The sequence below is a fragment of the Notamacropus eugenii genome, chromosome 3 (genome assembly GCF_028372415.1).
Source record: "Notamacropus eugenii isolate mMacEug1 chromosome 3, mMacEug1.pri_v2, whole genome shotgun sequence".
Taxonomy (NCBI): Eukaryota; Metazoa; Chordata; class Mammalia; order Diprotodontia; family Macropodidae; genus Notamacropus; species Notamacropus eugenii.
Window position 1 is genome coordinate 232937769 of NC_092874.1, and position 22705 is coordinate 232960473.

Consider the following 22705-nt stretch of genomic DNA (forward strand, 5'->3'; position numbering starts at 1 on the left):
GAGGTTCCAATTACACAATTACTAAATGTTAGAACTGAGATTTGAAGCCAGGTGTCCTCACCCCCATTGGGGTCTTTTCCATTACACCTCACTGTATTTAGTTAACCTACTATTTCTAGCCCATAAATAACTTACTAGTACAGGTCTAGGAATCCTTCCTGGAATTATCTTGTATATTCTTTGGTTTTCACCTTTACTCCAATCCAGGTAAAAGAAAAGGGACTGAGATATTGAGGAGGGGGCAGCTGAAGTGGCTTAATGTTTCAGGACTTGGAGAGCTCCCCAGTTCCTATGTAGCGATAGCGCCCTCTGGAGCACTGAGAGCCCTCTGGAATCCTACTAACGGGAGGATATCTTAGTGTGTTTGTCCATTTAACCATCTTTGCTGAGACTCTGGAAGACGAACTGTGAGGGCAAGATTGGCTCAGGGATTTGTGTGTGTTATCTCCTCTGGCTGTATGCCTGGATTCATGAAACATGGATAGAGATTACAGCTGAGAGGAGGGTAGAATCACTGGCCAAAGAGCAGATGTGTTTTGGTTTTCTCCATTTCTCAATCATCTAGAGACATGAAGACAGCGTTGGGGAAGGATTTGCATTTCAAAGGACTGAGATGGAATTTTAATATTAATGAACTGTTTCTGTTTCCCTCTTTGCTGCCTTTTTTCACTTTCTCTCCCTGGGAAGAGGGATACAGACTAAGTCACAAGGTTCAAAGATGTAATCTTTTCCTATCTTTACCTCATCTCTTTTTAAATTATTGTTGTCAGTTCTTTATCCCTGTCCTTTATTTCAAATAGACACAGTTCCATTGATTCCTCCCGCCCCCCCTCCCCTGACTCTTCTGCATTTGCCTACTCTGCAACTCCCCCCAGACTGGACCTTAATTTATGGAGGGATAGGAGTAAGGGTGGAGTTTTGTCCCTTCTTGGGGGCTTGGAAAAGGGGGCACCCACCCCTTATCATATCTGACACCATCTCTCTCTACTCCAGGGAAAACCATATGTATTTGACCGAGTATTCCCTCCAAACACGACACAGGAACAAGTTTATCATGCATGTGCCATGCAGATTGTCAAAGGTAATTGGTATTTTGGGGGTCAGGGGAAGGGACAGTTCCTACCTCTCAGCCCTTCTAAACCTTAATCTCTTTATTTTACAACACCTTACTTTTCTTCCAGATGTTCTTGCTGGTTACAATGGCACTATTTTTGCTTATGGTCAGACATCATCAGGAAAGACACACACTATGGAGGTGAGAATTCCAGCATCTTTGCAGGAGCAAAGAAAGGGCTGGGGAGTTTTGAGGGGGAAGCTACTTAAAATAGATTTCCATCTTTGTGGAGAGGGATAGAGATCTATGTATATCATACAATGCCCTGATTGAGCAGTAGAGTGAAAGGAATCATCTGTGAACCTATTGAGGATATTTTGAATGAATAATACTTTATTTCCAGCTTGACTAAATTTCCTCCTTGCCACATCCTCCAATTTTCCTCTTTTTGTCCTGGAAAAGCAACAAAATCTATTCCTATGTCTTGTCATGGTAATTCACCAGGTCACTCCATTTTTCGGTCTTTTCATGAAACTCCCTATTTCCTTTCTACATCCCTTCTCCACTAAGGTGTTAATGACACTATCAGACCCTCAAGACCTGAGATAACAAACCTCTGATTGCAGAATGAGCCAGCCACTCTATTTACTTTATAAATTTATATTTAATTTACATCACTTATGAATTAATCTGTGTTACCTTTCTCTGTATTATGAATTCATACAACTTGATGCAGTTTTATGTAAATAATCTGCATGTAGGGGGTACTTTCATCCCTATAATCCCACTCTTCCCTTGACTCAATCTGAATTCCTGTTCATCCAGGGGAAGTTGCATGACCCTCAGCTGATGGGAATAATTCCTCGAATTGCCCGTGACATCTTCAATCACATCTATTCCATGGATGAGAACCTTGAGTTCCATATCAAGGTCAGTATGGCAGAATGTTTGGATATCTTTGGCAAGTGGAAAGGATGGTGAGGTCACATATATAATGAAACTAGAGGGAAATTCAGATTCTAAGTTTATATTTCTCTTTTCTGGTGAACCTCAATTCATTTTACAAGTTGTCTTCTCCTACTACCTCACTTTCCAAACACTTATACTATAATCTTCATCTCTCAAATTCTCATGATCTGAACAAGAAACTTAGCATAGCCAAGACCAAATCCCAATTTTTTTAAAAATTAATTAACTCTCCACTACTAGATCAGTAGCTATGAGCAATAAGGGTAGGTGTCCCATTAGTTGTCCCATCTCTGTCTAATCCAGGGGTAAGGAACCTTCAGCGTTGAGGCCACATGTGACCTTCTAGGTCCTTGGGTACAGCCTTTTGACTGAGTCCAAGTTTTACAGAACAAATCCTTTTATTAAGAGGATTTGCTCTGTGAAGTTTGGATTCAGTCAAAGGGCCACAACTGAGGACCTAGAGGGCCACATGTGGCCTTGAGGCTGCAGGTTCCCCACCCCTGGTCTAATCATTGCCTTTGGTCTTTTGCCTGACCTCTAGAGATTCTCAATTACTCTACCTCCTCCCCTCAAAATCCCCTGTAATTTAAAAAAAAGAACTTCATTAGCAATTATGTGAGGAAAGGTAAGTAGAAGAAGCACACAATACAGATTGATTAAGCTATAAAATATAGATTAACAGTTAACATTTAGAGTAAGCTGTAGAATATAGATGAGCAGTTAATAAAGCTAACAGCATGGGAATCTTATTCTAAAGTATCCTTACTCTTGTCATAAATATAAACAGATTTCTAGAATAACTAGACCAGCTGCCATGCTGCCTTCAGAGATGGCTATATATGTTCTATCTCTCTAAGTGCCCAACTCTGGTTGCTTTTTACTTCAGAGTTACTTCAGAGATGCCTCACTATTTGCAAAGCTGACCAGATAGAAAACAGCTGGATCTAATTAAAATACTGTATTTGTCCCAACTTGCTACAGCTCTATTTACTTCTCTAGGTTTGGGAAAACAGTTTTCTTCTTCCTATCCCTCCTCACCAAGGAAATGTTCACCCTAAACCATATGTAGATAGCATGTGTAACCCAGGCATTCACTTCTGCCCCTCACTCCAGACTGTAGCCTCACACAAACCTGATACAATCCTGGCAGCTGATCCCATGATGATCACATTCTCTCCCTGACTCATCACTCCCAACTAGTTACTTGAGAAAAAACAAATATGAATGGCTTCTGCCTATAGTGTAGGTTCACCCCCAAATGAGTAAAAGGGCATTCAAGTACAAGGAATCCTATGGACTACAGTGTAGTAAAGGGCATCAATATACAGCAACCTTTTTTTTTTCATTCCATAAAACATGCAGAAGACACAAAGGATCCATAGGAGTACATATGCAAAAAAACACATGAGGTTCTCAGCCTATCAGCTCCCTCTGCTGAACTTGAGCTTGCTTACTGCAGCAACTATTTGAGGATCCCTAAGCAGAGTGATCGAACAATTTACCTTTCTAGTTAGAGAAGGGAGATTTCTTTAGTAGCATGAGCTTTGGGGGTTATTTCATTTCTTCTTGTCCAGAGAACCTTATAGAGTCCCTCATAAGACTTAAAGTACTATTTTGTGATTTAGACTCCTCTAAATATACTTTGGGGGGGCCACTGAATAAACATTTCATTTCTCATTGGATTTATGTTGCTTGAAGTAACAGAAATAATAGGAAGTGGCAAAGTTTGAGATTTCAGCTCTCTCCCTCCCTTTTCCCTCCCCCCACTATCTTCTCAGAGTCTAAGAAAGAGAAATGAAGCCACTATTATGGTTTGATTTTTTTAGACCACAGAAAGGAGTAATTCCTACAAGAATCCTTCAGAATTCATAACCCTATGTCTCAGTCAGCCAATTATTGGAATTCTGTTGTCCTTTTATGAAGGAATCCACAGTCTTTGAGAAGGAGCTTGTCAGATGCCTCCAAACAAAATCCTGCACCCTGAAATCTCATTAGGTTGATTGGGAAATTCATCAAATTGATATGGTATTCCCTTGATCACAACTAGAGTTCATAAGTATTAGAGTTAGATGGGATCTTAGAGATCTTACAACCATTTTACATTATGATACATAAAGCAATAGCTATGTGATAATTCATACTTTCAAAATTTCAGAGTACTTTCTTCACATTATCCCTACAAGAGTAGATAAGATGCAAGTATTGTTACCTTCACTTTACAAATGAAGAAACAGGCTCAGAGAGATTGTGATTTGCCTAAACCACTTGCATATGTTGAAGTTGGATTTCAAACACATGAATTATTACTACAACTTCAATATTCTTTTTACTACACTGATTCCACCAATGGTTAGAGAAACATCATTTAATCAGAGGCCCTTTCCTTGTATTCCCTTCTTTTCCTCTATTCAGGTTTCTTACTTTGAGATTTATCTGGATAAAATTCGTGACCTATTGGATGGTGAGTATTAGTCAATCTTTGGGAACCAACCAGAAGGGAAGGTGGGAGAATGATGAGAAGAAATTTTCCTATTAGTGTCCCATTTGAGTAGTTTGGGAAGAGATGTAAATTATAACTGCTCCCCCCTGTTCTATAACCTCCACAAGTCTGTCTGTCTTTCTAAGAAAGGCTATAGAAGATAACAATAAGAATTTATCTTAAAAATAAAGGACTACAGGTTTGAGCAAGGCACTAAGGAGGTCTAGCCTAGAAAAAAAGGGATAAAGACACATATAATTCTTGAGCTAGAGTTCTAGGGGAGGGGCAAAGGAGTTAGACCTCCAGGGGATACTTCATGACAACTAGATAGATATGGAGGTTTCCTTCCCAGTAAAGCATCAAAGAAAAAAAATATTTTTGTGTGGGTGGGGATGGTAGGGAAGTAGAAGCAGAGCAGGAACCTGGGATAACAGGTCTCATTCTTCTTCATCCCAATTCAGTGACCAAGACAAACCTGTCTGTGCATGAAGATAAGAACCGGGTACCATTTGTCAAGGTGAGAGTGGGGTTGGAGGAAGAATGGTAATTTAGAAGTCAGTGTCTGAAGATTCAGAATATCAATGCCCCATGTATTAGAAGAACAGATGTTATATGTCGGTGTGTATATGTGTGTGTGGGGGGGTGTTATATACTGAAAAGATCAAATGTCTAGATAGGACGGAATTTGAAGAGTAGTTTTACAATGGACTGAATGATGTAAAACCTTGGGATTGAAAAGTTATGTAGTCAACCTTCCACTTAGTGTCTAGAAGTATTATGGCTAATTTATTTATGTCTATATTTACCTCATAGGGTTGCACTGAGCGCTTTGTGTCTAGCCCAGAAGAAATTTTGGATGTTATCGATGAGGGGAAATCCAACCGCCATGTGGCAGTCACTAGTGAGTAGGAAAACTAAGATGTGTGTGTGCACATTTGTGTGTCTGTGTATCTGCTTCTATCTCTGTGCCTCTCTCTGCGGTTAAAAAGCTAAGGAGCAGAAGGGAATCTGGGGCATCTTTGTCCTTCAGAAAAGGAGAGTCCCTTGTCTATGTGGGTCAGGGACACTAAGCCAGAAGGAAGGATGGCTAAGACCTTTCTCTGTCTGGAGCATATGGAGGCATGGGGGCTTGTTTTGTTGGATGAGAAGTAGCCTAACATTGCTGACTGTCTATCACTTTACTTTTTTCTCCCTCAACCTTTTCAGACATGAATGAGCACAGCTCCAGAAGCCACAGCATTTTCCTTATCAACATCAAACAAGAAAATGTGGAGACCGAGCAAAAGCTCAGTGGGAAGCTCTATCTAGTGGACCTGGCAGGAAGTGAGAAGGTTAGAGGGAGGGGCAGGTTTGGGGGTGTCGAATATCAGAGGGGCCACCTTTCTTATCAGAGTCTTTGAAGGCCTGGCTAAAGGAAAAAGCCTCTCTACTCCTGCCCAGCTGCTTCTTTTAGACCCACTCTCTATCCCTCCCACCCCTAAAGAACTGAGAAACCCCACCTGGGGAGTGAAAGTTCAGCCTCTCATGACACATGTACCCCCCCTCCCCACAGGTCAGCAAAACAGGGGCAGAAGGAGCAGTGTTGGATGAAGCAAAGAATATCAACAAGTCTTTATCAGCATTGGGGAATGTGATCTCCGCCCTGGCAGAAGGCACAGTGAGTATCCCTTCTAGCCCTCTTCTACCTTTACCTCATTCCATGATCTCCTGAGTTCCTCAACAAGACTCTCAATCTTCTCAAACTCCATAAGTTTTCCGATCCCAAATCCCACCCTCTTTCCCTTCATACCAGATTTCTTTTCCTCACTTCTCCACAGAAAAGCTATGTCCCATATCGTGACAGTAAGATGACTAGGATCCTTCAGGACTCTTTGGGAGGGAACTGTCGGACAACCATGTTCATCTGCTGCTCACCATCCAGCTATAATGATGCTGAAACCAAATCGACTCTCATGTTTGGACAGAGGTCTGTAGCCAGCGTATCCTTTCTGCCTCAGTAATCCCCTCAGAACTCTCCTAGTTCAGTTCATGTCTCTTCAATCCCCAGGCCTTCTAATTTTTTTTTCCCTCCTTCCTTCTCCCAGGGCAAAGACCATCAAGAACACTGCTTCAGTGAATCTGGAACTGACTGCTGAGCAATGGAAGAAGAAATATGAGAAAGAGAAGGAGAAGACAAAGGCACAAAAAGAGACAATTGCCAAGCTGGAAGCTGAGCTGAGCCGGTGGCGAAATGGTTAGAGCAGAGTAGGACCCTGAGGGAAAACTCCTGAGGTGGGGGTGGTCAAAAAGGAACTTTTCATTTGGGAGAGAGGACCTTAGATCCAGAGCAGCCCTGTTCCAGAGAGTTACATGCGAGGTCAAGGAGGCTCTGTTCTTGGAGAGGGAATACTAAAGCGAAACAGAGGAATCCCTCAGTGAGAGTGAGGGATTTCATTGTATGGAAAAGGGGTCTTTCTCTCCAGGGCAAAAAACAGATAAGTTTTTGACAGCAAAGAAAGATTTTGTGGCAGGAAGTAAAGGAGTCTAAGGGGAGTATTTCTCTTTGGGAGGGAGGTCTCTGTGGATGTCTCCCTCTTCTCTTTATGGAGTGGGTATCTCAGACTCGCTTATCTATCCCTAACCCTTTTTTCTGTACTGCCTCCTTAGGGGAGAATGTACCAGAGACAGAGCGTCTGGGTGGGGAGGAATCAACCCCTGGAGGGGAGCCCTGTGAGGAGACACCTGTGAATGACAACTCATCTATTGTGGTTCGAATTGCACCTGAGGAAAGACAGAAATATGAAGAGGAGATAAGGCGTCTTTATAAGCAACTAGATGATAAGGTGACTAGGGAGGGGACTGGAAAGGTAGACATAATGGGAGGACAAATGAGAGATTTGAGGAAAGAGGCACAGAGTAGAGGAAAGATGCTGAAAAAGGAGACTTCTTTTGGAGGGTGCAGTGGGAAACTCTTCCTAATTAATTCAGACTTCCCTCAAGGAGCCTTCCCTCACATAATGCCTCATTCCACGATACCTAACTAACTGCTGAGAGTGAAATACTAAAATCTCATTCTCTGCCTGTTTCTCCCCCTTTGCCTCTAACAGGATGATGAGATTAATCAGCAGAGTCAACTGATGGAAAAACTTAAGCAACAAATGTTGGACCAGGAAGAGGTAATTATGTTTGCAGCTGTAAGGATGGCGATTAGAATTCAGAGGATTTCCCAGTGGTCAGGAAGAGACAGGGGAGCAGGGGAGGTTGAATGTGTCTTTTCTTGGAAAGCATGAGAAACCTTATTTATATTAAGAAGGGAGAAAGGGCATTCTTTGCAAGGAGAATAACCTTGAGAACTTATTAAATTATTGAGGTTTCTCTCATTCACATATTGAAAAGTCCAAGTACCTCATCCCTATTGACTTAATATAGCTAAGCTACATTTTTTTCTATCCAGCAAAAAGCCTTCCTTCTCTTAGGTTTTTGACTCTGTCAGCCATCTCAGAACCAGAACTAAACTGAGAATCATAAAATCTTGAACTGGAAAGGACTTCAGAGATCGTCTAGTCAAAATAGGAATCCTTCTAAAACATGTCTGAGTATTCATCCAGCACTCGTTGAGGACCTCCAATGATAGGGAGCTCACTACCCCCAGCATAGCACAGTCTACTTAAAAAATCAGATAGGATAAATTTTATAGGAAGAAGTGGAAAGTCTTATTACATTTGGGTTCAAAGAATTGTCAGAAGTACAAGATGGAGGAGTCTGTTTAGACAGCAGTTTGTATTAAAGAGCAGGATATTTTAGTGAACTAAAAGCTCAATGTTAATCAACAATGTGATATACAGTCAAAAAAGACATCTTTCAGGGCAGGTAGGTGGCATGGTGAATAAAGTACTAGTCCTGGAGTTATGAGAACCTGAGTTCAAATTCTACCTTAGACATTTAGTAGCTGTGTGACCCTAGGCAACTCACTTAACCCAGATTGCCTAAAGAGAAGGAGGAGAGAGGGAGAGAGAGAGAGAGATACAGATACACACACCTTGGGCTCCATTAAGAGAATCTAGTATGTGGAAGGTGATGGTGATTCTATAGTCCATGCATATTAGACAACAATGGAAGTTTTGTGTTCAGTTTCCAATGCCATATTTTTGGAAGGATGTTAATAATTGTGAGACTATCCAGAGACTGTCCACAAGGATGGTGAAGGACTCTGAATTCATACCATATACAGATCTTCATCAAGGATTCCCATGATGCCTATGTGCTATTTTTGTATAGATTTTGAAGAAATGACAAGGTAGGCTTATGTGTTAGTAGTTATTATTTTCTTGGTCACTTTTTGGGGGCAGTAAGGTTCATATATTTCCCCTGTGTACTTAGTATCCTCTGCTTTTTCACAGAGCTTGAGAACTGTCTGTGCACATCACCAAAAAAGTCCTCAATCCTTGGGGTTTTCTATATAGTTTTTTCAAGTCTTAGAAGGTGCTGTCCTGGCAGCTATGGAGGCTTGTGCCTACAGGAAGGGGCAGAGAGAAGGATGTATTTTAAACAGTAGAATTAGTCATGGGAGGAAGGCTACCTTTGAGCAACTTGAGGAGTTAGGAAAGTTTTCTTTATCAAAATTACATCTGCAACTTCTACCCATTTCTCCAAGTTCTGCTCCCTGGAGTCAAGCAAAACAAATCTAATCCCTCTTTCACATAATCTTTGAAATACTTGAGGACAACTAAGGCTTGTCTTCTCAAGGCTCATCATCTCCCTCAATGCCTTGAATTGCTGTTCATATGGCATGATTTACAGAACATTCATCTGTACATACTCCAACTCTTAATATTTTTTCTAAAATGTGAGACCCAAAACTGAATGCAATACTCCAGATGTGGTCTGACAAGGGCAGAATATAATCAGACTGTCATCAGTCACATTCAGGATTCTACTGCATCTATTAATGTAGTGTAAGACTGAATTTACCTTGTTGACCTATAGTGAACTTGTTTTGGCTAAAATCCCTATTTTTTTCACATGGAATGATTTTCCATATGATATTCCAATCTGGAATTATGCAATTGGTTTTTCAAACCCAAGATGTAGTGTGCCAGTCCTGACTCAGAACTCAAGCTCCCACCCAGAGACACTGGACTTCCGATTAATAAATATTCACCTTACCAAAGTCCTTGTCCATTGGTTTAGGTTTAGGATTGTAATAACATGAGATACTTGTAGACTATCTGGCACTTAACAAAAGGAGGTTTACTTAGCCAGCAAGGACATGGTGCTGGTTAAGGTAGATGCAACTCCTCTTGATTCTGCACAGAAATGCCTGTGGTCAGAAGGGTGTGTGGACTCACTTGCATAGGAATTGAACAGCTATCAAGTCTGATGGGCACTGACTCTTCTTGGGCCTACTTTTAGGAAAAAACACCTATCTTAACCTTTGTGGTAGGGCTTTAGTAGATATTGCTCCTGCCACATCCCACTCCTTGATGGCAAGATCCTCTAGGTCTTCTAAAGCAGAGGTCTACAAGCCACAACAATCTGCAACACTCCCCTCAAACAAAGGAACAAAATATGTAACTGGGAAATATTTAACAAAATAAATAAAAATACAATGAAGTATAGATAACATTACATTTTAAAACTAAGGCAACATACTGCCTACAGAGATCTTTATGTAAGACTTAGTGGCCTCCATTTCTATTTGAGTTTGGAACTACTGTTCTAAGGGACCCTCTACCATTAAAATGACCTTGAGGCCATTATTGGACAACCCTGACCTTAGGGATTTGAGAAGCCTGGCACAAGTATCAATGAAGGAGGAACTTGGTCAAAAAGAAAAACAAAAACAGAAATAAAGGACCAAACAAAAAGGGGCGGGGCAAGTAACACAGTAGTCCCCTGAAGGAGCGTAGTGCCAAAGTGACTGAATATGAAGGAAAACAAAGATCAGAAACCCTCGGCTTTTGACTGCCTGATTCAGAGGACCAAATCCCAGATCTGTCACGTGGCAGGTGATAACGGGGGGCAGTTCACAGTGAATCTCTTGGTGTAAAGCAATGACACTAAGCAGAAATAGCACCAGGAACATCAGTGCCACCATGCAAATGATTCCAGTATATTCACTAATCTTTATGACAGGTCCAAGATCATCTATAGTAAGGTAACTAAGAGTTCGTTACATTCTTACTTGTAGCCTGACTTGCACTGTATCACCCACTACCCTCTTAATGTTTTCTGCCATTCCTGCAAGGATATCCCCCTCCCTAGGAATACCATGTGAGGAGGGCTCTCCCTTTTACTGCTCCAGGAACTCAGGATTGTCCTCAATTCTTTTTCTTCTAGGTAAACAGAAATTCATTGTAGTTCTGTAGAAAGAGTTTTTCCTCTCCCATGTTGTTAGAAATCAAGACACCTTTCAATAATACCACTGCTTGGTTTTATAAGTCTTTTCTGGTCAGGAATTATCTGAACCATAACAGGAAAAATTAAATCTAATTGAGGAGAACCTGAACCATTTCCCCAGGGTGGTATTCTGAGGGGCAGAAACTTTAGGCCAGGGTGAGGAACCAAGGATGGAGTAAAGACGGGCTAGAGAGGGTCAATCAGAACAGTGTCAAAAAAGTACTCTTTATTGAGTAAATCTTCCTAGAGGTTAGATCCCAGAAACTTCCAAACCAGAGAAACTTCCCCTTTCCTAGGATGGTGTTAATTCAGCAAAGGATTTAGCTTATCTGAAGTAGGACACCTAACTTCAGTGGCATGATGACAAAGCTATTGTTTAGCAGGAATGAGCTTCTTGCCCTAAGACGGAAGAAGAGGGCACTTGCCAGTTGGGGCAAGCCAAGGACTATGCATGGTAGGCTGGCATTCTGATTTGTACAGGGGCTCCAATGAGCAGAAGTAGTTGCCTTGTTCTTAGGAGGATTATCTCATCCGTTACTCAGAACAACAAGGTATCACAGCCCCCAGGTCCTGATAGGTAATGGGTTCACTTCAGAACTTTTGCTTTTCTCATAATGGCATCAACCTGGTTGTTTAGTTCAGTAGACAGCATATGTCTCTCCAGTGAGTGCTGACATGCCTCACAAACAACTGCATGTAGTTGGTAGTATCACAAAAGTTCCTTTTGCTGTCCTGGCCCCTAAGAGGAGAGTTTTTGATTATCAGATCCCTTCTCTACAGCCCCTAGACCATTTGGACAGTCACCAACAATCAGTACAAATGAAGATAAACTTATCCCCCTAGGTTCTTACATACTAGTTTTAGGGCTTGAAGTTCACCCCACTGAGAGGAGTGGCTAGGACCCCCCAGCCCTCAGGATATTACCTATTACCATATTAATGACCCCTGAAGTCCAATTGTGAACACTTCCTTTTAGAATGCAGATCAGTTTGTAAACTAGGCAGAAAGATGTTTTTCAGAAGTGAGGTCTCCTTGGGTGAGTCGTTTGACTAGCAAAGGAAGCAGTATTTGGTGAGACTGGAAGTTTTAGCCTCTGGAAGAGTTGCTACCTTTTCATAAAGGGTCCTAACACCTTAGAGAACTGAGAGAGCAAGATATTGAAGATATCATCCCCTTTAACAATAGAGGCCTCCCCCCACCCATTGCCCTACCCATCTTATTAGACAAACTATCTCTCATCACCTGACTCTGGACAAAGGGTTATTAATGGTAACAACTGGAGCCCCAAACAGTCAAAAAATTCCTTTTCAAAAATGGTATAGTAAGTGGCAATTTTGGAGATCTTACAGTTCTAGAAGTCTAATGGTTGTTTGGTCCAGCCACACCTAGGTATCTGCCAAAGGCTATAGTATGATCAGCCTGCTCTTTATGGACACAGACCTCTAAAAACATGGGCCACAAAGTGTCATAAGGCACCATGAGGAAATTGGTGGATGGCCCACTTTAAAGGGACAGACTTGTGGGTGACTTGGTAAATGGAAGCTATCAGGACACTAGGTGAAGAATGTGGGTTCTCCAAAAGTTAGAATGTAATAAGCTTCTGGGCTTTCTCTTTTGATCATACAAAATCAAGGATGAGTAGCTTGTTCTGGATTATGCTTGTAATCACTTGGTTTTCCCCATCTACTGTATTCTCTAAAACATACCTGAATGTCTGGACCCTGGATTTTTTTAGGGTTGATCTCTCACCCCTTTTCCTTTACATGGGTTTCTACCTGACCTAGAACCTTTGTCACTGTGGCCTCTTCTAGTCTAGTCAACATTATGTAATCAATATAGTAACAATGCCTCAGAAGTGAGGACTTTTTCAGGTCTCTGCTCATCAGATTGTAGCAGTTTGAGGGAAGAATTCAAGTAGCCTTGGGAATGGATGGTGAAAATATACTGGACTCCTTCCCAGGGGAAGTTAGTTCTAGCCATAATCCCAGGGCTGGTTCTAGCCATAGGAATAGAGAAAAAGACATTTTCAGTGTCAAGAACTCTGTCCTACTCATTGGTGGGAGACCAGCAAAGATGGTGGAATAGAGGAAGTTGTAAAGTCAAGCTCCCACCTTATCCCCAAACAACTACTTCAATAAAGACCTAGAAAGAACTCTAGTTGTGGTCAAGAAATACAAGGAAAAGGCACAGTGAGTCATTTTTCCAGCCCAGATGAGTAGAAGGAGACAAAAGATATCTGTTGGTACTAGAAAAGGAATCTAGTTAAAAGCCTAGAGCTTTTAAGCGAAGGGACTGAATTGGGCCCTGCTGTTAGAGAAAGCAGTGACCTTGGATCCCACCAAGATGGGTCTGACACTATGCAGGAATCAGAAACAGGAGCTATCTGTTAGCTCTGTTACTCTAATTCCTGGTCTAGGTTAAGGGCAAGGAGTGGTTCAGGGTTATTTACTATGCAAAGTACAGGAGTAGAAATGAGCAGCTGCATGGTTCTGACTTCTAAATAAGGTCTTTGATTCACCCCCAATGCCAATCTGAGGCCTGTAACTAAGTAGAGGTCAGAGAACTCAAACCAACAGGGAGCTTTCAGTTCTATTGCTGTGAACCTCTTAGTCTTCCAGTTGGCTAAAGGATTGGGCCTAGTAGCAGTCTTCAGCCAGGGGCAAGCCTGTAGTTGTGTCATCCAGACTCAGATCAGAGAAGGAACTTGCAAAGTTTAGATCAGGATAGCAGTGATCAGACTTCATCCTAGATTGGACCACTCTGGACATATGGGAAGTTTACAGGTCCCTGACCTAAGATGCTGAGATGTTCCTTAAAGAACACAGAACTCAGTATTTGGACAAAGCAGCATCAGGATCCTAGACCATACAAATCAGGATCAAAAAAGGCCCAGAGCATAGCCAGACCATGACAAAGTTTCAACTCAGGAAGTAAGGCTGGAAGAATAAACAGAATCACAATGAAGAGTTTTATAGAGAGAGATGCCCAAGACTCATACCTAGAAGATGAGAATGATTCCAAAACATGTACAAGCAAAGTCTCAAAGCAAACACTGTCAGCTTGAGCGACCTGACCACTGATGGGGTAAGAAATGACCTCAGCAATTGGTATAACTTTGTTCAGCTCATTGTAGTTGTAGACCAAAAGCTGCCAGGTGCCATTTGTCTTCTTCATCAGTCATCCAGGATAATTATAAAGGAAACTGCTGAAGCAAAATACCTGGGCCTCCTTCATCTCCATCACTAGGAAGGAAATAGGACTGGAATTAGTTGGTGTTAACTCCACAGCATGGCTTGGGCATCTCCAAGGATTTCTATTTGACCCTACCCACCATAAGTGGCATAGAGGTTTGTAAGAGAGGGTCTATTTGTCTGTTAGTCATAGGATATGGCAGGCTATGGCAGCTAGGTACAGCTCTAGTCTACCAAACCCATCTCTTTTAGGAATTTCACCCCCTCCCTTGTAGATCCCCATTAGGCAACTGCTTACAATAGAAATTCATCTTTACAGGGCCAAGTAAACACAACTCCCCATCTTAGCTACCTAAAAAGGGACAAAGGATGGTCTGTAACTGTAATCAATCGCTAACTGATTCAACAGACTTTTTTTCTATAAGCTTCCCAAGTAGATGGAACTCTGCTGCTGAGAGTATCAAACTGGCTAGATTGAATTATGACCTCAACTACTATTTGTTGTTGTTTTAAAACTTCCTAAGCTCCTTGGCAGGAAATCCCACTCTACTCTCTGCCCCTTCTGTGCAGATCACTCCAAGAGGATAGAAGGGGAATGGTACTAGGACAAAACTTTCTAACCACTTGTGATGGTTCCGATTCTTATCCTTTATTCTGCTCTCATTCTCTTGGGATAGCCCTGCTCTTAAAAGGGCTTTTGGTCCTTTTTACCTTCAGCATTGCTCCTTCTACTTATTCTGGTATTAAGTCTATCATGGCTCTTAAAAACCAAGAGCTCTGTCTAGAGTTATTGAATGTACTGGGACAATTTCCTTTTATTTTCCATATGCTGCAATCTGATTGTTAATGGTAAGCATCCCTTGTTGGGGAATACTCTTCCAGGTGCTATCTTTATTTTCCTACAACAACAACATTTAGCAACCATTGGGCAGTGGAAACACCCACTTTATTCCATGTGGAGGATTTGCCCATGACAATCATAGGATGCCATATTGCAGTATCGGGACATCTTTTTGCTCAAGGTTCTTCTCCATAACTTTCCCTTTCCTCACTTTGACAATAAGATCATTCTGATGCAAATCCTCTCAACTGTCACCAATTATTGTGGAGCAGGCCTGACTCAGGCCAGTCTGGTGGTTCAGGGTTGACTGGATTGAACAAAAGGACTTTAACCTAGCCAAAGCATGGAAAGGATACTTATAAAAGATACCATTCTGGTTTAGGTAAACCAAGCTCCCTTTGTCTCCATATGGAAACACCTCTGGTCAGAAGAGTGTTTTGACTGGTACAATAGTAGAACATCCATCAAGTCTAAAGGGCATTTATGGAATGACTATTCTATGTCTCAGATTCATGCTTTAGTCCCCTGGACTCATCAGTTCTCAGGGACTGCTCCCCTGCCTTTCAAAGAAAAACTAACCCAGTCAAATGTGGGGAGGCCTTAGGAGAAACTAGCCTCAACTACATGGAAGTTGCTACTGCTTCACGACACAAATGTAGGACTTTACATTTATCCCATTTCATCTTATGAACTATACGAATTTCATTTTATCTTATGAAATTCCATGTTATTAAATTTGACCTACTGCACTTGTCAAGACCTTTTTGATTTCTAGTTCTGTCATTCAATGAGTTTGCACATCCTTTAGACCTTGTTATCTTTAAATCTTGGCACCATTTAAACATTTATCGAAGTCATTGGTCACATTGAACAAAATAAGGCCTGGAGTATTGAATTAGAGTCCTTCCCCTCTGATTGATTCATTAATCATGTCTCTTTAAGTTTGTTCATGCATCCATATCCACTTAACTATACTATGTATCATTTAGACCACAAATATCTCTATTCTTTATTTAACGCCTTACTGAAATCTATGTATACTTCTCTATCTATAACATTCCCTCAATCTACCAGTTTAATAACCCTGAGATTTGCACCTCCACTTTTCCAGGTCAGGAAGCCATAGAACTGGTAATTCAGAATAGATGATCATTAACTGCTTACTTCCCACTTTCTTAGCTGCCGGTGCTCATAGGAAGTGACAATGAGGTCATTCACTTTTATTTACTAATGCAGTAACTCTGAGTTTTGGGCCTTAGCTTTCCCAGGTCAGGAAGCCACAGGGCTAGGTACTTGAAGTAGATGACTTGATTTCCCATTCTCTTAGCTACTGGTGTCCACACGAGGTGACAATGAGAAGGTTCAGCAGGAACTGAGTCATCTGCAGTCAGAGAATGATGCAGCCAAGGATGAGGTGAAAGAGGTGTTGCAGGCATTAGAGGAATTGGCAGTCAACTATGATCAAAAATCACAGGAAGTTGAGGAAAAGAGTCAGCAGAACCAGGTGCTGATGGATGAGCTGTCACAAAAGGTGGTAAGTGTCAAACAGTCATGAGGTCTGCCCACCCCCAAACTAGATCCCCTTTCCTTCCCCTCTAAGGGATCATTATACATCATTTGGTTTCATGCTTTCATATGTGGACTAAGCAGTCCCTTGGCTACTGATCTCCACTCTCTCTAGCACTGCCTCTGTTCCACGACTTTAACCTGGCTATAGTTCCCCTCCTTAATCTCTCTCTATCATATTACGGGGACTAACTCCATGAAGATCACATTATGTGGGGAAGAAGAGGCTCTGTGGGGGAGTAAGGGGGGTGGAAGTAGGGGATATTGACAATGACTGAGGATGGTGGTGACTATTTTTAGGCTACCATGCTGTCCTTGGAATCTGAACTTCAGAGGCTACAAGAAGTCAGTGGTCATCAGAGAAAGAGAATTGCTGAGGTCTTGAATGGACTAATGAAGGACCTGAGTGAATTCAGTGTCATTGTGGGCAATGGGGAGATAAAGCTGGTAAGTAGGGGTGGGATCTTTCTTTTTTCTAAGTTTCTGCTTTGATGGATGAGAGGAATAGGGGAAATAGAGTACATCTGTTAGATCCTTTGATCAGAATGCCTTTGGTACCAGACACTGGAGAAATGTAATTCTTACCTTTAAGGAAATACTAGTCTAAAAGAGACAAATAGTATATACATCTAGAAAACAAAAATTGTTTAAAAACCAGAGAGACAAATGCAAGGCTAATTGTATAGCAACTAAATAACTGCTTGATGAAAGAATGAAGGAGTGTTCGGGGTAGGGTAAAAAGAGGATTTCCTAGTAGAGGTAAACTTTGAGTCATGTTTTGAAAGGTAATAATAGAGACAGAGGAAACAGCACATGCACAGAGGTGGTAGGGTTGGATCAAACTGTTTGTGAGAAATATTAACTCCACAGCAAAATGAAGTCTTGTTGAATAATTAACATGGCAAACAGAGGGGTGGGGAGGTTGGCAGAACATCCTCAAAAGCTGAGTTGAGGACTTTTGATTTTACATCCTAGGCAGTAGGTGGCTACTATAAAATATTCAATCTTGAGCAGGGGAATCTAGGAAAAAGAGAAGAGCCATGCTGCCATTTGAGAAAATGGTAGACACTACAGCAGAAGGAAGGGAGGTGTGACTTTAAGGAGAAAGCCACAGGTAAGACATTTTATGGTCTCTTTTTTCCTTCCTTGATCCACAGCCAGTGGAAATAAGTGGTGCCATTGAGGAAGAATTCACAGTGGCCCGACTCTACATCAGTAAGATCAAGTCAGAAGTCAAGTCTGTGGTTAAGCGATGCAGACAACTGGAAAATCTCCAGGTTGAATGTCACCGCAAAATGGAGGTGACTGGGCGAGAGCTCTCTTCCTGTCAACTGCTCATCTCCCAGGTGAGGGACCAAGGCTTGAGGGTCCTTTGTAGGGGATATAGACAGTGGCTATAGAAAAATTCACTACTTCCTACCTCTAGGCAAAATCTTATGGTAACCTGAGGCCAGACGAACATTAGCAGAGGGAAATGATAGGGATTCAGGGTGCTAAACTGAAATTTCATAGGGTATAAACCCTAGGCTGGTGGCTTCTAAAGACAATATCTAAAGTACTATTTTCCCATGAGAATACATAGCAAAATGCAAAGGACTGATGCTGTAGTAGGAAGTTTGGGAAAGACTTTTGAACTCTCAGAGTATGACCCTGAATCTCTGCTTTTACACTCATGTTTCTGTTTCCAATTCACTGCCTCTTTACCTTCACCAGCATGAGGCCAAAATCCGATCCCTGACAGAGTATATGCAAAGTGTGGAACTGAAAAAGAGGCATCTTGAAGAGTCCTATGATTCCCTGAGCGACGAGCTTGCTAAATTACAGGCTCAGGGTGAGACCTTCTTCCTGTATTCCTCAGTTCATCTTGGGACTTGGGGGACGTGTGTGTGTGTGTGTGTGTGTGTGTGTGTGTGTGTGTATACCTGTGATTTCTTTAAGGTAGGGAACTCCCAGGCCTTCCAGGCTAGCTGGCTCTCTAGTTTTCTTGTGTGAGGAGGGATAATTTTCAATTAAGCTCCAAAACAAACAGCCCTGGGCTAGCCATTCAGGTTCTGGTTGGAAACTGAAGATGTTATTTTTCATGCTATTCAGATATTTATTTGCATGAGGTTTGATCTGTATCAACCTAAGACCTTTCCCAGCCCTTGTTGTATCAAGTCAGACTGCTCTAGATGGGAGAAACTTATCTTGGGGCCCGTTTAATCAGTAACCCCACTTTGACAGCAGCTCTTATCGCAAAGAAATGAGTTATTTCCCTGGAAGAAGCAGGTTCAGTGTTAATTCCTTCCCTATTCTCCCTCAGAAACTGTGAATGAAGTAGCCTTGAAGGACAAAGAACCAGACACAGAGGATGCTGATGAGGTGAAGGTGAGGGAGAAGGGAGGGGGGAAAAATTGGGGAAACTGCCAGGCATTGGCAGAGTGAAGGGCTGGTTTGGACTTCACAGAGGTGAATTGTGGGGGACATCCTCTGTTTTTAAATGGGGGGGGCATTGTTTGCAGAAGGCACTGGAACTGCAGATGGAGAACCATCGGGAAGCCCATCACCGGCAGCTGGCCCGGCTTCGGGATGAGATCAACGAGAAGCAGAAAATCATTGATGAGCTCAAGGAGTAAGGGAGCCTAACTAGTTGATCCTGTACAAACCCTCTGATTATCTTGTCTTCCTTTATTGCCTCTAAAGATTATTCTGAAGCCCTGGAATAAGTCCTTTAATTGTTCTCTCATTCATTCAACAAGCATTTTGTATGTGAGCACTATGTCAGGTGCTGTGGAGAAAACCAAGAATATATTTGAAACAATTTTCAATTTGTACCTGGGGACATTGACCCTGATTAGGTTCTGATAGTTAAAGGTAGATGGGTCAGTTCTGAACTGCTTCTTCTCGAAGGGGAAAACGATAAAAATCTGTTTTTTTTTTTTCTTTATTCCTGCTATGTCTTTGATCTTTACAGCCTAAATCAGAAGCTGCAGCTGGAGTTAGAAAAACTGCAGGCTGACTATGAGAAACTCAAGAGCGAGGAGCATGAGAAGAGTGTCAAACTGCAGGAGCTGACGTGAGTATGCCTGCAGACCTCTGGGTGCATGAACATATGAACCGGCCCATGAATGCATGAATGCACCCATACACAAGACAAACTTGTCCCCATATATCTGTCAGGACAGAAGATCTGGTGGAGAGAAAAGAGGAGGGGAAATGGGTCAGTGTCATAAACAAATTCTAACTACTTTTTCGAATATCTCATGTTATTTATTTGGCTGAAGATTTCTCTATGAGCGACAGGAGCAGTCCAAGCAGGATCTCAAGGGGCTGGAAGAGACTGTTGTGAGTAATGTTGTACAAGGTTTTGGGAAATCAGTATTATTTGATTGTAATTTCTGTTAAGATACCCACACTTTTAAAAGGGGAAGATCTCTGGTCTTTGCCTTCAGACTTCTTCCCGAACCTAATTCTCCTGTCCCTTTTTCTGTTCTTTTCTTTCTTGTCCCTTTTTCAAACTCTAGTGTTAAATGGATGTCTCTTCTCAGAAGACATCAATTAAAGATCTGTGTCTCACTTTGGTCTACAGAAGTGATGTATCCTGTTTTCTAGCTCTGTCAGACTTTTTTCTCTTTTATAGGCCCGGGAACTCCAGACCCTTCACAACCTTCGCAAGCTGTTCGTTCAAGACGTCACGACTCGAGTCAAGAAAGTGAGTGCCATTTATAGTGTCTTTCTATTCCTGCTCTCTCTCTCCTCTCCCTTGTATTATCCAAGACTCCATTATGTCAAGTTGGACTGACTCAGTCTGGACAAACTTCTGATAAGGTCCTGTCTCTTGATCTGTCCTGAAACTATACTCCTCTCTACCTAAGAGTGCAGAAATGGAACCCGAGGACAGTGGGGGGATTCACTCCCAGAAACAGAAGATTTCCTTTCTTGAGAACAACCTGGAACAGCTTACAAAGGTTCACAAACAGGTAAGGTTGGTGGAAAGAGGATGATAGGATTTCCTGATGACAATTTTTCTAGCTATTCACTCCTTACCTGGGTGCTTACTGGACTGAAGAGAAGCTTAGTTGGAATGCTTTCTTTTCCTATTCCTGTCCCTAAAAATACTATCCTTATATTTGGCTTTATTTTTCCCTTTCTTCCATGACTGTTGTTTACCTTTCTAAACACTGCAACCCCCTTCCTACTAAGTATCAAGATTCCTAACTCCATCTTGGGAAGAGGAATTGGGGTGACCTGGAACAAAGAGAAATGGTTGAAACTGCAGCAAGAATTTCAGTTGGGCTTCAGGAAGAACATCCTAACAGATGGGAGATAAACAGGGAAACAAAGGAAGTTGTGTATCCTGCAGGGGCCTAGGCTTAAGGGAGGGAGTAGGGGAATGGACAACATAACCCCTAGATGGCTCAACTAGCCTGAGGCAGGGGGCTGGTCCATGACTCTTGTATGTTAAGTTGCTGCCTTTCTGTCCCCCCTCCTCTCTGCTGCGACTTCTTAGCTGGAAGACTGGGTATCCAAGGTATGGGGGGGAGGGAGAGAAAAAATGGATGGCCCGGAGGAATCAGGACAGGAAATGTTTGGTGTATTCAAAACACAGATACTCTCCTCTTACTTCCAAGATATTTCAGCCTTACTGGCAGGCTTCAGCAGTTGACTAATGGGCATTTTTACCATTCCAAGCAATATATTCCACTTTGACTTCATCCTCTCCTGTAGCATGGAGGCAGATTTCATTCCTCACCATAGGCCAGTAGGCTATTGTTGTAGGCTAGTGTTCTATAACGTTAAATCTATTCATTTACTTTGCACCAGGAAAAGGCGTTGTTGTACTTTCTCTCTCCAGACCCCCTGGAGACACAGTATTTCCTGGAAGAGGATGTTCGATTCTCTTGCAGTTGTCACTGAATTCCTTCCCCATCCCTCTCTTGCCTAGGTCAACATGAGGGTATGTCCCAATCAAAAAATAAAATCTACCTGAAAGAGGTAGATTTGTGTCTTAACACAAACAAGATATTCCCTATAGGAAGAGGATAGGAAAAAGGAACTGGCAACAATTCTCCAGGGTGTGCTACAGCCCTGTTACAAAATGTGCCCAAACTGGCAGATCAGTGAGACAATGTTGCTTGTAATCTACACTTAATATGAAGTCAAAACCACACAGAAATCTTTCCAGGTTCCATTCCCTTTCTCCATTTCCCCCTCCCATTCAGCTGTTACTTTTATTCCTCTAGAGCCCCACTAATCCTGTTCCTTTTGTCTCCCTGTGCATTTCTTTCAGTTCTTGTGTGGAACGTGGTGAAAAATTTAGGGGTGTCTTTTTAGCCTGCAGGGGATGATTTTGTTTGTTCCAACTGTCCCCTAGCCTTATGCACAAGGGGATGGACACCCCAGCAGACCCTCTAATACGGGGTTATATAAGGCTTTAAGAATTCAAACATTTTCTTTCCTCCCTGTGGGGCTGTGTTTGTGCGTCTGAGTGTGTGCGTATGGAATGGGGTTGGGGGGGTGTGCTCATGGCTTCTGCTCTGCATTGCATTTGACCTTCTATCTGACTATTCTAGCCATTTTACCATTTACCTCTCCCCGGTATCATCCCCTTCCCCAACAGCTGCTGTGTTTTGCTGCCTTACCCTCCGCATGCCCACACTTTATCTCTGCTTGTGGGTATTTTACCTGTTAATCCTCCACCCTGAAGCATTACTGAATCCATTCCTCACTGTAGCTGTGGGACTGGAGAGACAGGAGCTTGAGGGAAAGGGAGAGGATAGTGTAACCTATGGGGATGTGAGGCTGTGAGTGTGGCTACTTAGTGACGGAGCCATCTTTTCTTCCAGCTGACAGCAGTGTTTGAGGGAAGAACTAGGGCCTAGGTTGGTTGAAATCCTGTGGTACTCTTTCTTCTCCGTTTCTTGACTCTCTTTTTTTCTATCTTTCAATTTATTTTTCTGTCTCTCGGTTTCTTTTTGCCTCCTTTCCCTCTTCTTTGCCCACTCTGAAGCTGGTTCGTGACAATGCAGATTTGCGCTGTGAGCTTCCTAAGCTGGAGAAACGACTTAGGGCTACGGCTGAGAGAGTTAAGGCCCTGGAGGGCGCACTGAAGGAAGCAAAAGAAGGTGCCATGAAAGATAAGCGCAGATACCAGCAAGAGGTAGACCGAATCAAAGAAGCTGTGCGCTACAAGAATGCGGGCAAGAGAAATCACTCCGCTCAGATTGGTGAGTGGTGGGGGAAAGGTA

At 42.2% G+C, this 22705-nt stretch overlaps 1 protein-coding gene across 2 annotated transcripts in view; it reads left to right on the forward strand.

Moving 5' to 3' along the window:
• The window catches only part of KIF5A (kinesin family member 5A), a 31433-nt gene that overhangs the window by 5091 nt on the left and 3637 nt on the right, over window positions 1-22705 (forward strand). The window contains exons 2-24 of one of the 2 annotated variants that reach the window (XM_072655178.1): window positions 994-1081; window positions 1182-1255; window positions 1880-1984; window positions 4436-4484; window positions 4964-5019; window positions 5316-5403; window positions 5709-5833; window positions 6055-6159; window positions 6320-6468; window positions 6587-6735; window positions 7149-7324; window positions 7589-7657; window positions 16240-16446; window positions 16779-16925; window positions 17636-17824; window positions 18192-18309; window positions 18781-18845; window positions 18980-19089; window positions 19432-19533; window positions 19742-19802; window positions 20098-20169; window positions 20333-20437; window positions 22468-22684. In XM_072655178.1, coding sequence (XP_072511279.1) covers window positions 994-1081; window positions 1182-1255; window positions 1880-1984; window positions 4436-4484; window positions 4964-5019; window positions 5316-5403; window positions 5709-5833; window positions 6055-6159; window positions 6320-6468; window positions 6587-6735; window positions 7149-7324; window positions 7589-7657; window positions 16240-16446; window positions 16779-16925; window positions 17636-17824; window positions 18192-18309; window positions 18781-18845; window positions 18980-19089; window positions 19432-19533; window positions 19742-19802; window positions 20098-20169; window positions 20333-20437; window positions 22468-22684 — 2626 coding nt within the window. The remainder of the gene's footprint in view (window positions 1-993; window positions 1082-1181; window positions 1256-1879; window positions 1985-4435; window positions 4485-4963; window positions 5020-5315; window positions 5404-5708; window positions 5834-6054; window positions 6160-6319; window positions 6469-6586; window positions 6736-7148; window positions 7325-7588; window positions 7658-16239; window positions 16447-16778; window positions 16926-17635; window positions 17825-18191; window positions 18310-18780; window positions 18846-18979; window positions 19090-19431; window positions 19534-19741; window positions 19803-20097; window positions 20170-20332; window positions 20438-22467; window positions 22685-22705) is intronic. The other variant, XM_072655179.1, reaches the window with a different exon arrangement.